Source organism: Cricetulus griseus, chromosome 7, assembly GCF_003668045.3.
Source record: "Cricetulus griseus strain 17A/GY chromosome 7, alternate assembly CriGri-PICRH-1.0, whole genome shotgun sequence".
NCBI classification, from domain to species: domain Eukaryota; kingdom Metazoa; phylum Chordata; class Mammalia; order Rodentia; family Cricetidae; genus Cricetulus; species Cricetulus griseus.
Genome location: NC_048600.1, coordinates 89886926 through 89902282, shown reverse-complemented (window position 1 = coordinate 89902282; position 15357 = coordinate 89886926). Strand labels below are relative to the sequence as shown.

Below are 15357 nucleotides of genomic sequence, written 5' to 3'. Positions count from 1 at the left end.
TGCTCACCCCAGCCTTGCAGAGCTGAGGCCCACATTTGCTGGGAAGCTGGAAACCACAAGTCCTTCAGAGACTCAAGGCCCTTTGTTCCTTCCATCTATCACCAGGAGTTTGAGATTGAGCTGGAGGGTTCACAGTCCCTGAGGATCCTGTGCTATGAGAAATGCTATGACAAGACCAAGGTCAACAAGGACAACAACGAGATTGTGGACAAGATCATGGGCAAGGGGCAGATCCAGGTAAGGAGCCAGGGTGAGACAGTTAAGGAGTCCTTCTCACATGTCGTCTGGCATTTTGTGACGTTGGCTCAAAGCTGAGACAAGTTCCCTAAAGTTGGTTCCTTGCTGTGTCCCAGCTGCCCATAGATACTGGATCCCCAAGCGGCCTTACCTGGCCCAGGTTGAGCACCATGTTTCTGCAAGGTAGATAGATAGATATAAGGGAGGTAGCTGCCTTTGTTTTCACAGTCACTCTGTGTGTTGGTGACTTTTTGTGTGACACTGTGTTGGGAAGCATCTGAGGATCTCGTAAGCAGGAAAAGAGGTGGCTTTTGTAGTGAGCAGTGGCTGCTATGGGCGTGAGACAGGAGGGAGTCACATATCCTCCACTGTTCACTGTTCTTCCAGAAGGGCTTCGAATCAGCTGGACTGCTGGGCTCCACATTGCTGCACTGTCCTCACCTGTGTTGGGAGTCACTGTCTCAGGGTGGGGCCTTGGAATATCAGTAGAGTCAGATCCTCAGGGTGAGGGTACATATTCAGTTGTGTTTCTTGGTGCCCTGATGTTGGAAACAAGGGAAAGGATCTTGTGTGTACTTTCATCTCTGGAACATTGTTCCAGTTTTGAAGACAGCTGCTATCTACTTAGGGATAAATAACATTTAGCATGGAGCCTGGCAGTTTGTGTGGCCTCATGCTTATATATAAGTGTATATAGATTCTGTGACCATGAAATCAAGGGAGATAATGGCAAGGCTGGGCCACAGGTATGGGTGCTCCAGGTTTCTTAACCCTTGACCTCTACAGGCACACTGGGTTAGTCTTGAGCAGGGAGCTTCACGTTTTTGTTTTTGTTTTTTAATATTTGTTTTTATGTTTATGCATATTTTGTCTGCATGTATGGTATATTCACTGTGTATGTACCTGGTGTCCACAGAAACAGAGGAAGGAGTGTGTTGGATCCCCTGGAGTTAAGGACAGTTGTGAGCTGCCATGTGGGTGTTGGGAACCAAGCCTGGATCCTCTAAATGGTCTTAACCACTGAGCCATCTCTCTAGGCCTTTTGTTAGGAAATGATTGTTCTTTGGTGCATGTTGAGGCTAAAGTTTTATATCTGGCTTTTGACTGGGTGCCCTTATGAACTGTGTGGGTGTCCCTATCCCCTATTGGCCTTGCATTTTGATTGTGAGGAGAGGGGTGGTGCCCTCCAGTAGAGGCCCAGCCATCTGCCTCTTGTTCCTAAGCATGGATTTCCTGATGCTGAGGGACCTGTACCCTGTTCCTTGGTACTGTCTCCAGGGAGACAGGGCTGCTAGGCAACCATGTGCCAGCCCTTCATTGTTTCAGAAATGAGGATGATGACAGAAAGCTCTTTAAATCCAATCCCTGTCACATGTCCTCTTAAGTAGCAGGAATCCCATCTCTACTCCCTTGGGCAAGGCCTAAGGAATAGGCAGGGAATGGATTCCAGGCTGGCCTGGACAGCTTTAGAAGATACAGCCAAGAGATGTGAGAAGCTGCCACCCTGCCTGGGCCATAGATGACTGTGAAATGAAAGGGTGACAGGCAGCCAGCTCAGTGAGCATTGTGGCCCACAGCCTCTCTACAATTCAAGTACCAGGGCCAGGAGTCTTCCCACCTGGATGGCAGCCCTACTGCTTCTGCCCTCACTGTGCTACTTGGGTCCAGAGGAAACACCATAAATCATTGACTCTTGGAGACAGGAGCAGATGGAGATAGTGGGGGAGGGGAGGCTGCCAGGTTGTGTTTGGCAAAGCAGAAAGCACATTCTGCTAAGGGAAATGTTTCTGTGTTTAAGCTTCGAGGAATGTTAAATGCCTGGGAGTTGATATTAAAAGAAACACAAACTTTCCTGCTGCCAGCTGACCAGGCCAGTGAGTGGGCAGCTCAAAGCCCAAGGCCTCTAGAGAGGCCTTTGAAGTTCTCTAGCACTCTGCTCCCTAAGCACAGGCCTGGGCTCTGAGCCATGAAGCCACCTCACCAGTCTCCTATGCTCTGGGGAGGGGGTGTTGTGGTTCATGAAGTCTTGCACTGTCTCTACTTCAGAACCATTCAGGATAGCCAGGCTGGATGGATAGTCTACACTGGACAGTCCCACATGGCCAGACCCCACAGAGCTGAAGAACAACCTGTTCCCATTGCTGCCATGTGTCTAAGGAAGGTCACCCACCAGGCTCTGGAGCCCAGGTTGCTTCCTTTCAGTGGGCCCTGGGGACAGAGCCAAGGTGACTTTATGGTGGAGCAAGGATCCAAGGAATGCTCAATGGGAAAGTGGACAGAAAGCCCACTACTGTGCCCCTTTTTCCTTAGGTCCTCTCCACTGAGCCCCGCCAGGGGCCAGTGAGGGACCCCTCATCTGAGCACTAAGCACTTGCCCTTAGATGAATCGCTCTCTTTTGGCTGTGGTGGTAGCAAAGCATCTGGAGCTGGAGGCCGGGTTGGGTGCAGACAAATGGCAACACTCGCCATTACCATGTGTGTCCAGGACTCTGCTCTTGGAAGCTCATAGCCAAGTACTGTCTGATGTGATTCTGCTACAGCTCAGCAAGGAAGGTGATCTCCTTGTTCTACTTGGCACATGCGGACACTAAGGCCAAGGTGCCACCACTGACAGTATGTAGAGAAGGCCACATTGTCTCCTTGGTGCTATTTTTCTGCATGTTAGTCTTTATCAAGAAGTCTTGCAGCCCAGGTGAATGGTCTTGACATGGCTAATGGCCTGGTCAAGGAGCTGGAGTGAGGTTCTGCTGTCTGGTGTAAGAGGAGCCTCAGACTGCCTTTGGTTGGAGCAGTGTCACCTCTGGGCACAGGACATTTCTGCCTGGTACACCTAGAAAGGGGAAGACTGCCTAGAAAAGAGCCAGTCAGGGTTATAAATTTGGAGGTGGGAGATTACAGTGCCCCTGCAGTGAGCACCCAGAAGTGCAGGTACCCTGTCAGATTGAAGGGCTAGTGTGCCAGCAGAGTACTGAGGGAGAGCCCAGCACTGCAAAAGCCCTCAGCTATGGTACCATGTGGGCAGGAAGGGTTATAAAGATGAGGACAGTGAGACAGTGAGAGTAAATAACCTGTCCAGGGTTCAGGTGTGAAATCAGGAGAGCCAGCTCCTGACTTAGAGCTAGCCTCTGCCACCAATGCCAGAGCCCATTGCCAGGGTGCTCTGTGTGAGGAATGGGGTGGAAACTAATGAGGGGAAAGTCACCATGGGATGCAGGTAGGAAGGGCTTCAAGAAGGTTATGGAGCCAGAGGGATCTGAGAGTACCAAATCTTTAATTCCAAAAGCAGGATTTGTTTGTATTTAAAAATTACACTAAAAAAAAAAATTACAGTCAAGTTGGGCAGTGGTAGCACACGCCTTTACTCCCAGCACTTGGGAGACAGAGGCAGGCGGATCTCTGTGAGTTCGAGGCCAGCATGGTCTACAGAGGGATTACCAGGAGAGGCTTCAAAGCTACACAGAGAAACCCTGCTTCAGGGAAAAAAAAAAATGCAGTCATGAGAAAGAGACTTAACAATCACTAGCCCTCTCACCCTCACCCACAGCTTTGGAGCGGCCCCTTTATTGTGTAATTCTGTGCCTTTTTCCTCCCTTGGGTTTACACACCTTTTAGAAGGGTTAATCATAGTGTGTGTTTTGTATATTTTTTTCTGTTTTCATGGCATAGTATCCTAAACCCCAGTCTAGGCCTGTATATAGTCTTTAGATCCACCTTTAAAAGCACATTGTTGAGAGTACTTTTAGTCAGTTTATATAGTGGCATGGCAATTGCCCTCTTAAGGCTTTGTTACTTTAGCAGGCTCTGGGTCAGCAGAAGTGAGGCAGGCATTTGGGGGAGGGACCCTCATGGCAAGCACATGGGGGCAGGAATGTTCAGGGAGTGGCCCAGGAAATTAAGGGATTCAGCTTGCCCTGAACAGGAGGGGCTGTGGGCCAGGCAAGCGGGAAGGGGGTGAAGGAGTGAATAAAAGATCTGTAGGGTTTGAAGCCGAAAGAATTCAATCCTGTCTTGAGAAGGAAACCAAGACCAAAAAGGATGAGTGTTATGCCTACCTTCACACAACTTGTCTGTGGTCTGACAGGTTCAGGGACCCCCATCCAGAGTTAGCCGAGCTTGGTTGGCTACAGGTGGATGAGTAACTGGACGTGCTCATAGGTAGAGTGGCAACAGTGTGTGACTTCAGATTTATTGAAACACCTTCCCAGCTTGGTCCATCTCTCTTCCAGACTTAGGAGTCATCCCTTTCTTTCCAGACCCACAGGGTCATTACTTGTGGAATTTCTGTACAGCCTACCCACAGCCCAGTCAGGCCAGGGTAACAGCTCGGCCTGAAGCATCCCCCATTAGTCTGCATTGGCTCCCTGCTCCCGGGGGACTCCTCTATGTTTATCGTAGTCTATTTCCAGCTACACCACTCCAGACTCCACATGTGATCTCCCCATCTGAGACCTACCCGCTGGCTGATTAGCATATTCCCAGGGTCCAACCTGTCATGGCTGGCTGGGTCTGAAGGGGAAAGGCAAGCAAGGGGGATTTCTTTGACATTTATCACCAAGCCACTCAAAAGGGATCAGAACTCTTATAAATAAATGGAGGAAATCATGAAGGCCAGTCCCCTACTTCCAGTGCCCAGATTGGCAGATCTGACAGTATGTAAACGTTCTTAAGTTTTCTTTTCCCCGATACAGGGGTTCATGTAGCCCAGGGTGGCCTCATATTCCCAGTGTGCTGGCTCCGAATTCCTGATCCTCTTGCCTCTGTCTCCCAGATATAGGATTATAGGAATGTGCCACTGTGCCCTCCCTCACCCTTCTTTTGTTTGCTTGTTTTGTGTTTTGTGGGGAAAGAGATAGGTAGGAAGGAGCACACACGCCACAGCACACCTGTATAGGTCAGATGCAGACATAAGGTCCCATATAACTTGTGGGATCCTGATCACACACTTCCTGTGCCCACCATCATCATGTGGCTTTGGAACTTCCCACCTTCTTCTCTGACAACTCCTTACCCATTGCTAACTGCCCTTCTCCCCTCCCCCAGCCTCTGGCAGCCACCACTCTTCCCTCCTCGTTCAGGGTTCATGCTTATTGCTGCCTGTCCCATATGTCTTCCCCTTTCCTTCCTTTTAAGGGCTGACTAATACTTCACTGTTAGGGATATGCCGCACTTTACACCTATTATGAGTAATGCTTCACTATTATGGATATACCATGTCTTATAAATGGATATACCATTTATCCATCTGTGGACATTTGCATTTGCTCCACCTTAGACTCTCATAATTTTAAGTGGGAAAAAAAAAAAACCAACAAAGCCTAGTTTTGGAGGTGGGGTTTTCATTGTCTCCTTTCCTAGCCTCATGTATACTTGTCACTTCCACCTGTGAAGAGACAGCAGAGCCAAGGACACAACTAGGAGCTTAGTATGGTTAAGACACCTCTGACCTTCCACCCCCTAAGGAGCATGCCTGTCTGTCTGTCTGCCTTCCTTCCTTCCTTCCTTCCTTCCTCCCTCCCTCCCTCCCTCCCTCCCTTCCTCCCTCCTTCCTCAGCTCTCTTGTCCATCCTCCCCTTGGCAGTTATTGAGTGTGGTGTCTGATGACCTGAGACTGTGGGAGCAGCCCTGGACTGTGGGTCAGAGAACTAATTCCTGGTTCTCTGACCTCTTAGAGCCTCAGTTTCATCTGCTGGGCACCCTGTAAGTGACAAGAATGGATCAGAGGATCCTGAGAGGACAGGACTCCCCAACAGAGTAAAAAACAAAACTAAACAAGCAAAAAAACCATGAGAGGATTTGCTTCTTCAACCAGCCTTGGAGGGGCTTGGAGACCAGACAGAACTGAGGCTCTCTGTCATGCTCCTGTTCAGTATTTGGGAGAGTGGAATGAGTTGTTCCACCCGTCCTCGCCTCAGTTTCCTTGCTTGTAATCTGGGTTATGACAAGAACTGAATGTGAGAGTCCCTGATGCCCTTGGAACAGGGCCTGGAACATTTAATACTTGGGTGATGACAAGGGCCTTTGACCTAAGCTGGCAGGCCCAGCTGTTCCCCAACTGCAGGGCTCCCGGTGAATCTTGTCAAAGAAGTCTCCTCCTAAGGCTGCTACCTGCAAGGTCTTCTGTGTTTGAGCTGGGGTGGTCACATCAGGGGCTTTTCTCTTCAGGGGACACAATTAGACCAGCTGTGGTGGAGCATCTGAGGTGGCCCTGCCCTGCGTGGAGCAGCTGGGCTCTTCTCTTAGGACTGCTCTCTGCTGGCTCAGAGACAGTGTGAGGAGCCCTGGAACAAGGGGCCTTTGTCAGCTGTGGGAGAGCTGCTTCTGGTCTCAATTACTCTGCAGAGGGAGAACGCTTGGAAGGAGCCTGCAGGGGTCAGGCCTAGCCTGCTGGAGCAGGAGTCAAGTCAAGGGTTCCCCCACTAGCTCCTACCCTCCCGTTTCTGGGGGGGTCTGTTGTCCCCATTTGACTCTGTTTAATAGACATGTGGACCAGCCCTTGCCCTGGTAGCCTGGTTCTGGGACACTGCCCAGTGACCTATAGTCTTTCCCTGAGTAGATGACAAGACTGTTAATGGAACTCCTTGACACATTGTCTTGTTTGTCTACCAGGCTTTGTTTATAAACATGATGACCACAGCCAGGTCCCTGATCCCTGGGAGAGGGCATGTTTTAATTGAAATGGAAGTCATGGGGCCAGGGTGGGGAAGCCTGGGCCAGTGACTCTTTTCCTCTTGTCCCTCCACCCATCCTGGTACACCCATCACAGCCCCCTGCCCTAGAACATAGGGATAGCCTCTCTGAGAGGTGGACTCGCTCCTTGCCTCTTGCCTGTGCCAAATATGCTTGTTCAGGCAGCTTCCAAGCTCTTCCTCCCTGCTCCCCTCTATCTGCCCCAATGTTTTGTGGCCCTGCTGAGAGCTGCTTTCAGTGCCACCCTGGGTGGGGTACCTTCCTTTGCCACAGTCACTACCACTTGATAGTCCTGGAGGCTCATGGGGACAGGCTTGGTGTTGCTCCTTGCCTCGTACACCATCCCCTGTGAGGATCGAGGTGACTGTCTTGTCCAGAACAACTCATCTGCTCCAGCTGTTGTGGCCCTGCTGTCTCTCTTCAAGGCTTGTCTGGATGGCATGCATGAAGAGTGGGAAGAGATGCATTTGTTTTGGGGGCACGGACAGACCTGTGAGTGCAAGCCTCAGCTGAGCTGCCTCTATTGCCCCGTGTTCCTGACTTGGGACTCTCCCAGCGCACCCTGAAGACAAGAGAGACAGGACATACTTGTCAGGAAGTAGATGGAAGCTCCCCTCCTCCCTGCTTCTGTCATCTGGGAATTCTATCTTGGCATGCAGGCTTGATACCACTCCTCTAGCCCCATCTCTGAGGGTAGGAGAGACACCCTGAGAAGCCAGTCCAAAAAGGATCTTGTTACCTGCTTCCTTCAGGCCATCGGAACACCCTTGCAAGCCATGGGAAGGATGCTATCCTCTCAGCTCTGGCCTTGGACTGCCAGGCTCATAGGCAGAAGACAGGTTTGATGCCGGCAGCTGTCTGTGGATACCTCCCAGAACATGTCTTCTCAAACCTGGATGAACATCAGGAGCCTTCCCTTCAGGTGGAACTGTTACTTTGCCTGCCTAGAAATCAAAGTAACTGATCTAGTGCCGACTTTAATTTGTTCTAAAAGCTTTAAGAAAAGGACTCAGCAGAAAAATTCCAAGGAACTCCCTGAGTTATGACTGAAAATGCCTGCAAGTGCCAGTACTTGGTACCCATAGAGTGCATTCTGCTGCCTTCCTCAAGAGGGCCTAGTGTTCTGAGGTATAGATACTGTGCTTGCTACTGGATGAGTCCTCACCCTGTGAAATTAGGTATTTGTACTCCACGTGTAGCCTGCTCATACCCTTGAAGGTAATTGCCGAGTTGCAGTTGCTTCCAGGCAGACCCCAGAGTGACTTGAGAATCCAAGATGGCTTAGAAAACACAGATCTGAATGAATGGATAAGTGTTAGCTCATTGGAAGGAAGCCCTTGAGAGGTAGGAGGCACCTACAGTTTTTGAAAAGTAGAGCTAAGAATTGAGTTCTGAATGAAATACTCTATTTGAGAATAAAAGCCCCTAATCTGGGTAGGGCATGGTTGCCTCGACCTTTAATCCCAACACTCATTAGGCAGATACAGGCAGATCTCTGTGAGTTCAAGGCCAGCCTGGTTTACATAGCGAGTTCCAGGCCATCCAGAGCTACAAAGTAAGACCCTGTCACCAAAAAAAATGGGTAGAAATGTTCCTTATCTCTGTAATTCCCCACTTCCCCTACCCTGAGGAGGAGTGAGGGCCAGTGGCTGCTGTCAAAGGAAATTGCATTTGTCTTCAGCTGTTGACTCTGCTCCAGAGAACTTAAAGCTCTGAACCATAGACACTGGAAAGGGGAATCTCAGGCCTGCGGTTCAGCCTGTAGAGCTTGGGAACTTGCAGCAGGAATGTGCATGGCCCTGACACAGGTGAGGGCTAGAGAACAGAGCGGGTGGGTTCCTTGTCCAGTCTCAGCCAGACTCACTGCTGTTTGCATTTTTTTTTTTAAATCTGATTGTGAGGTAGGGAGATTGGGGCATAAAATTTCATTCGAGGGTCTGGAAAGAGACGGTTCAGCTTTTACTACCCTTGTGGAGGATCCAAGTTACCAACACCCATGTGGTAACTCACAACTGTCTGTAACTCCAGTTTCAGAATACTCTCTACTGTTGTGTAGCCTGAGAGGCCCCATGTGTCCAAAGCATACCTCTGGGGTCCCCTACTCACTGGCTGTGCCAGGAGATCTGGTTAACACCTTCCAGTGACAAGGAGCAGGCAAATGGCCCGGGGGGTCTCATCTGTGTATGTTCCTGGCCTGCTGCCTGTGTGCTGTCCTGGATGGAGTAGGTGGGCACGTAGGGATGGGAGTGGGTGTTCTTCCCACCCTGTCCCTGGGTGGGTTTAGTTCTAAATGATCAAAATGTTCCCAGAGGCTCAAGTAGATTTTCCACCCTTTCTATGGTCAAATGTGCCGTGAGAAATACAAGGGATTGCCAGGGACATGCTGTCCATCCAGCCTTTCCACAGCAGATAAACTCCTAGGCTATTTCAGCCTCCCCTCTCCACCTACAGCCACTGTGAATCCTGGGGTGGTCAGGCATCATGAAGAGAGGCTCCATAGGAATCACCAGTACCAGCTTCTGAGGTGACAGCGGGAGGCAGGTCACCTTGGGTGGGCTTGTAGTTTCTTCATCCTAGTTAGAGTGTATATTTTAAACTTGGGCTAATCCTGGAATCTGTTCCTGACCCTTACCCTGGACATCTGTCTATAGCTACCGAAAGCCTGCTTAGGAACAAAGACTTGGGGTTCTAGATCTTACATTGCTGTAACTCCATACATGGATGTTTATCAGGCAGGGCAAGGGCTCTTGAGAAGCTCTGGGGCCTGGGAAGGGAGTCGACTCCCTAAAGAGCCTATTGAGTCTGGCATGGGGCACTCAGTGGGGAGTAGCCAGGCTACCAGTAGGCTGAGTTCTGCTTTGAGCTGTAAGAAGGCCTCTGCCCAGCATGTAGTTATCTATTCGGAGTGAAAAGTAGCTTCTTGGCTTAGCTCTGCTTATTGGCTGTTTGCTGACTTTGAGTTAGGGGTTCCCAGTGCTGGGCCTAGTGACGGTCTGAACATACCATATATTAAGGACTTACTTAGTGTGTGGCAGCCTTAGAAGCAGGTCTTGATTTCTCAGCCTGAAAAGACCGCTGACTGTCAGTATGTGTTTTAGCTAGGGTGGTGTCTTAGTTAGGATAACTATTTCTGTGATGAAACACCATGACCAAAAACAATTTGGAGAGGAAAGGGTTTATTTGGATTACACTTCCAAACCACTATTCATAATTATTTATACGGTTTTTCTTTATGCAACAGCCCTGGCTGTCCTGGGACTCACTTTGTAGACCATGCTGGCCTAGAACTCACAGAGATCTGCCTGCCTCTGCTTCCTGAGTGCCACCACTGCCTAGCCTCACTGTTCATTATTGAAGGAAGTCAGTACAGGTGTGGTAATATATTGTTTATGATTTATTAAAGCCACTGAAGACCAAAATAACAAAACAGCCACACTAGTTAGCCATAGAAGTAAGGAAGTGGTAGTATACACCCTTAATCCCAGGACTCAGGATTCAGAGGTAGACTGATCTCTGTTAGTTCAAAGCCATCCTGACTACATAAAATTGATCCAGTCCTAAAAGAAACAGCTCACACAAAGGTGATCTCAGCACCTGGGATCACACGCCTTTAATCCCAGCACTTGGGAGGTAGAGACAGGAGTGATGTGGCTGGCAGAGAAAGTAGTAAAAGGCAAGAGGAGACAGGAACAATTTTTGCCTCTGAGGATTCCTGTAGACAGGATTGCCATTTCAGCTGGGTAGAGGTAAGTTCTACTGGCCTGGCTGTTCTGCTTCTCTGATCTTCAGCTTGAAGCTTGAACCCAAATATCTGTCTCTGGGTCTTTTATTTGTCATGCTACATACAGGAACTCAAGCAGGGCAAAAGCCTGGAAGGAGGAGCTGATGCAGAGGCGATGGCCAGGTGTTGGCAGAGATTTTCTCCCCCACAAGTCAGCTCTGACCCGCCAGCCAGCTCCCAAATAACCGTACTGAGACTTATTAATTATAAATGCTCTGCCAATAACTTAGGCTTATTACTAGCTCTTACATCTTAAATTAATCCATATTGCTTAGCTACGCTCTACCACGTGACAGTACTTTTTTTCAGTACAGCATGTCCATCTCCTGCTTCCTCTGTCTGACTGATGACTTACCCCCACACCCTTGTGTGCTCTCTTTTTCTATATCCGAAAGCCCCACCTAACCTCTTCCTGCCTGGCTATTGGCCATTAGTTCTTTATTAATCCAGTCAGAAGGTGCCTTGGCAAAGACACATCTTCATAGTGTACAAAAAGATTATTCCATAACATTTACCCATTTTTGTCTAATTAAAAAAGGTTTTAGGGCTGGAGAGATGGCTCAGAGGTTAGGAGCACTGCCTGCTCTTCCAGAGGTCCTGAGTTCAATTCCCAGAAACCACATGGTGGGTCACATCTGTAATGAGATCTGGTGCCCCCTTCTGGCCTGCGGGGGTACATGCAGGCAGAACATTGTACTCATAATAAATAAATAAATTTAAAAAAAAAAAGAGCATGAGAAAAAAATAATTAAAAAAATAAATAAAAGTAAAAAAGGTTTTAATTTTAACAGAGTAAAACTATATATAACAAAAACAGTTATCAAGTAAGAATTACAGTTCTAGGGCTGGAGAAATGGCTCAGAGGTTCAGAGCACTGGCTCCTCTTCGAGAGGTCCTGAGTTCAATTCCCAGCAACCACATGGTGGCTCACAGCCATCTGTGATGGGATCTGATTCCCTCTTCTGGTGTGCATGAAGACAGGTCACTTATATACATAAAATAAATATTTTTTAAAAGAATTACAGTTACAATATCCAATCCATTTGTATCTGGCAAAATTAGAGAAAATACTCTATTATCTATCTCATCTTTGTGAGTCTAAGGTTTTATACCTAATTTAGTCTTTATCATAACTAAAGAAAACTTTAAGTCTAATCATTTAGCCCTTAGGTTTATCTCTTCTTTGTAACCAAGATTTTCCGGGGATCTTCCTGGATCAAACCTGATCATCATCAACCTTGAATAAATTCATAGCCTTTTGTTTTCTGTGGGAACAAAAGCATAACCTCTTCCCCGAAGCAACATGTCTTTTTGACTTCGATTTCGAAGTCAAGATGTTTTTAAAATATATAGGTTGGTTTAATCCAGAAGTTTTCATAATTCAATGTTTCTCTTAGCTATTGCTCATTCATCAACAATCAAAAAATTTAAAGTCAACACAATAACATATAGGAGCCAGACTCCCTGTGTATTTTCCATCTCTACGTGACTTTTTTTTTTTTTTACTTTAAAGACTTTATTACTTTTAAGATTTTTTTTCTATGACTGTCTGCACCCTTTCTCTTTTCTCTCCCAAGCCTATGTATATTTTTAAACACACTGTAACCCGTTTAGAGGTATTTTTTCCATCTGGATCCATCTTTACTGCATATCTGAAATCTTTTCTGTCTGCATGAGCAAAACAGCCATGTGGCTTAGCTCATGGCTTGCTGGTGGGGTTTGCATTGGTGGCTCAAGCCCGCAGGCAGTAGCTGGGAGATGCCTCTTTGTACCATGGCCCATGTGAGAGACTGTGAGACTAGGAAACTTGTGTGTGGCTCCTTTTTGTGTGTTTGGAATCTTTTCTTAGGCTATTTTAGGTTTTTATGTGGATATACATGGCCTCATCCCACATTGTGCTCCATTTGCAGGCAAAGTTTTTCTGTCTCACCAATCAGCTCTATCCCACCAACTAGCTCCCAAATAACCACACTGAGACTTAATATTACTTTTAATTGCTTGGCCAAAAGCTTAGGCTTGTTACTAATTGGCTCTTACATCTTAAATTAACCCGTATTTCTTAAGTACACTCTACTATGTTGCAGTACCTTTTTTTGCATTTTATCTCCTGCTTCCTCTGTGTCTGGTTGGAAACACCCCACTCCACGCCTGCGCTCTCTTTTTCCCTGTCCACAAGTCCCACCTAACCTCTTCTTGCCTAGCTATTGGCTGTTAACTTTTTATTAATCCAATCAGAAGGCACCTTGGCAAAGACACATCTTCACACATCTTCTGTGTATCCCTGGATGTCCTGGGACTCACTCTGTAGACCAGGCTGACCTGGAACTCAGAGATCTACCTGCCTCTGCCTCCTGAGTGCTGGGATTAAAAGCGTGCACCACTACCACCAGGCGTGCAGCCAGATCTTATGGAGGCATTTTCTTAATTGAGGTTCCTTTCCCTCAGATGACTTTAGCTTGGGTCAAGTTGACTTAAAACTATCCAGCACAGATGGGTACTTATCAAGATGATTGCACACAAGAATGTAGGATCTAGCTGCAAAGCCATCCATGCTGAGAGGCTAGGCCCCTCACCTGTTCCCCACCATTTTCTCTTGTGATGTGCTGTCTCACCCCCAGCTGACATGGCCCTTCCATAGGACCTGGTCTCTCTGGACCCAGTGCTTATCTTCAACCCTCCCCTGTACCCAGCAATCTCAGCCGGCCTTGCCCTCCATTAGTCTGCCTTCCAACTCTGTTCCTTTAGGCCCCGTGCCATGTTGCTCTCTTCTGAGACTCAGAGGTTCCCTCCCTACCCTCATCCCAGGCTCCTGTGTTCCACCGGGATTCTCAGGGTAGCCTGTTTGGGGGAGCTTCCCTTATCACTTAAGCCCCCAGTGGAGACGCCCCAAGTGGGGAGCTGGCATTTGAGCTACAAGACAAGGGCAAGGAATTGGGTTTCCAGTCTGAACTGGAAGGAGATGAAAGTTGTTCTCAGAAAACGGAGGTCACTGTAGAGAGGCAGCCTCCATATTCTGAGGTTCTGAAAAAGAGCCTTCCTCCTCTTTCATAGGCCAGAGGACTTGCCTGAAAGCTATCCCACCATAACTGTTGGCAAGGTAGTACTGTGGGAGACCCTGTCCCTCTGTGGGAGACCCTGTCTCTCTGGAAGATCCAGCCTGTGTTTTGGGCTGGGCATTATCCCTTTTGACCTCTTTTCCCTGAGCAATGTCACTGCCAATCACTTAACCCAGTTTTGTTTCAGTCTCATCTGTGCTACTTGGAGGGCTCCCTTTCTCTACACATAGCCTACGGTCCTACCCACCTTGCCCTAGGATCAGCTACTTCTTGCTCTGACCAAGAGCCAAGGGAGGGGGTGAGGAAAAATGTGACAGTCCACCAGGGATGTTTTTAATTCTGAAGGCAGAAACATCTGTTCATTCGTGAGATTTTACCACCCAAGCTCTGTTTATCCAGACACGGGGGCCCTGCATGTCCTCAGGGGCGGTTCTGCCAGGTGTGGCTGAAGAGACAGGGAGGACTTAGCAGGAGGGGATGTGATTACTTCCTGGGTGGCCAGACTGGTGTGAGCCTAGCCTATGTAAAGCAAAGATGAGGTCTGTCTGTGATTGGCTGCAGAGACCATTATTCAGACAGCTGCTTTTAAGGAACTTGCTGGGACAGTGGTACACCCCCTCCTCCACTCTGCTCCTAGGCCACAAATTTCAGGAAGGAATGAATGAGGCTTAGAGAAGGGAAGGAAAATCTGTGCTGTCCCCAGAGAAAGGCCTCAGTCCTTAGGGAGGAAAGGAAAGCTGAGTATCTCCAGGGAAGAGCCTCCCAACTCAGCTACCCATCTGCTAAGGCACCTTTGTCACCATGGAGACCAGTTGGCCATTGCTCATCCAATCAGAGCTTGCTTTACCCAGACAAGTGTTGAGCCTGGGGTTCTTAAGACAGACAAGTGTAGGACTTTGGGAACAGGATTTATCCTGCCCCTTTTCTCCCACACACCAGTGGTGGGGAGCAATACATGATTCCCTAAGACTGCACTCTGTGGCATTTGACCCAGCTAGAGGAAAGAAGCAGCCGGGTGTCAGCCATTCTGAAATTAACCAGCTAGCACCAGATACCAGCTGTGTGTCTGCAGCAGGTGAATGAGGTGAGCAGTTTAGATGGTGTCTTCCCAGCTAGTTATGCAACCAACCATTGCACCTTTGTGAAGGGGATGCTGAGCATGGCAGGGACCTGTGGGAGGGATGGAGCGAGTGACTTACCCATGCATGTAGTACCTCATTTCCACAAAGCATCCCTGATTCTCTCCAGCTGAAATTCAGCTTTCTCTCAACTTTTGTGGTACTTTATCTTCGCTGCCCTGATGGTATAGCCCTGGGCTTCCTGAAGTCAGAGAGAAGACACCTCCATCTTCATGTGCTACATAGAGGTGCACAAAAGCCTCCTGTTGAGAGTTAAGTCCCATCTCCTCCCTGTCACCGTCAGATTGGCAGCTTTGTCATAGCTGGCTTTTGGGTCATCTGATTTCTCAGCCCCTACTCCAGGCTCAGGCACTTAGTCAGGTCCTCCTCATGGAACCCAGGTAAAACTCAAGAGTGTCACCTGCACTGCCCAAAGTGTCATTCCTTCTAAGTGAGGAGGGCAGAGACGCTGCGCTGA

At 48.4% G+C, this 15357-nt stretch overlaps 1 protein-coding gene across 5 annotated transcripts in view; it reads left to right on the top strand.

The window, feature by feature from the left end:
* Positions 1–15357, top strand: part of Abr (ABR activator of RhoGEF and GTPase) — a 201001-nt gene that overhangs the window by 163538 nt on the left and 22106 nt on the right. For all 5 annotated transcript variants that reach the window (XM_027426695.2, XM_027426696.2, XM_027426697.2 and 2 more), the window contains one exon: positions 106–237. In XM_027426695.2, coding sequence (XP_027282496.1) covers positions 106–237 — 132 coding nt within the window. The remainder of the gene's footprint in view (positions 1–105; positions 238–15357) is intronic.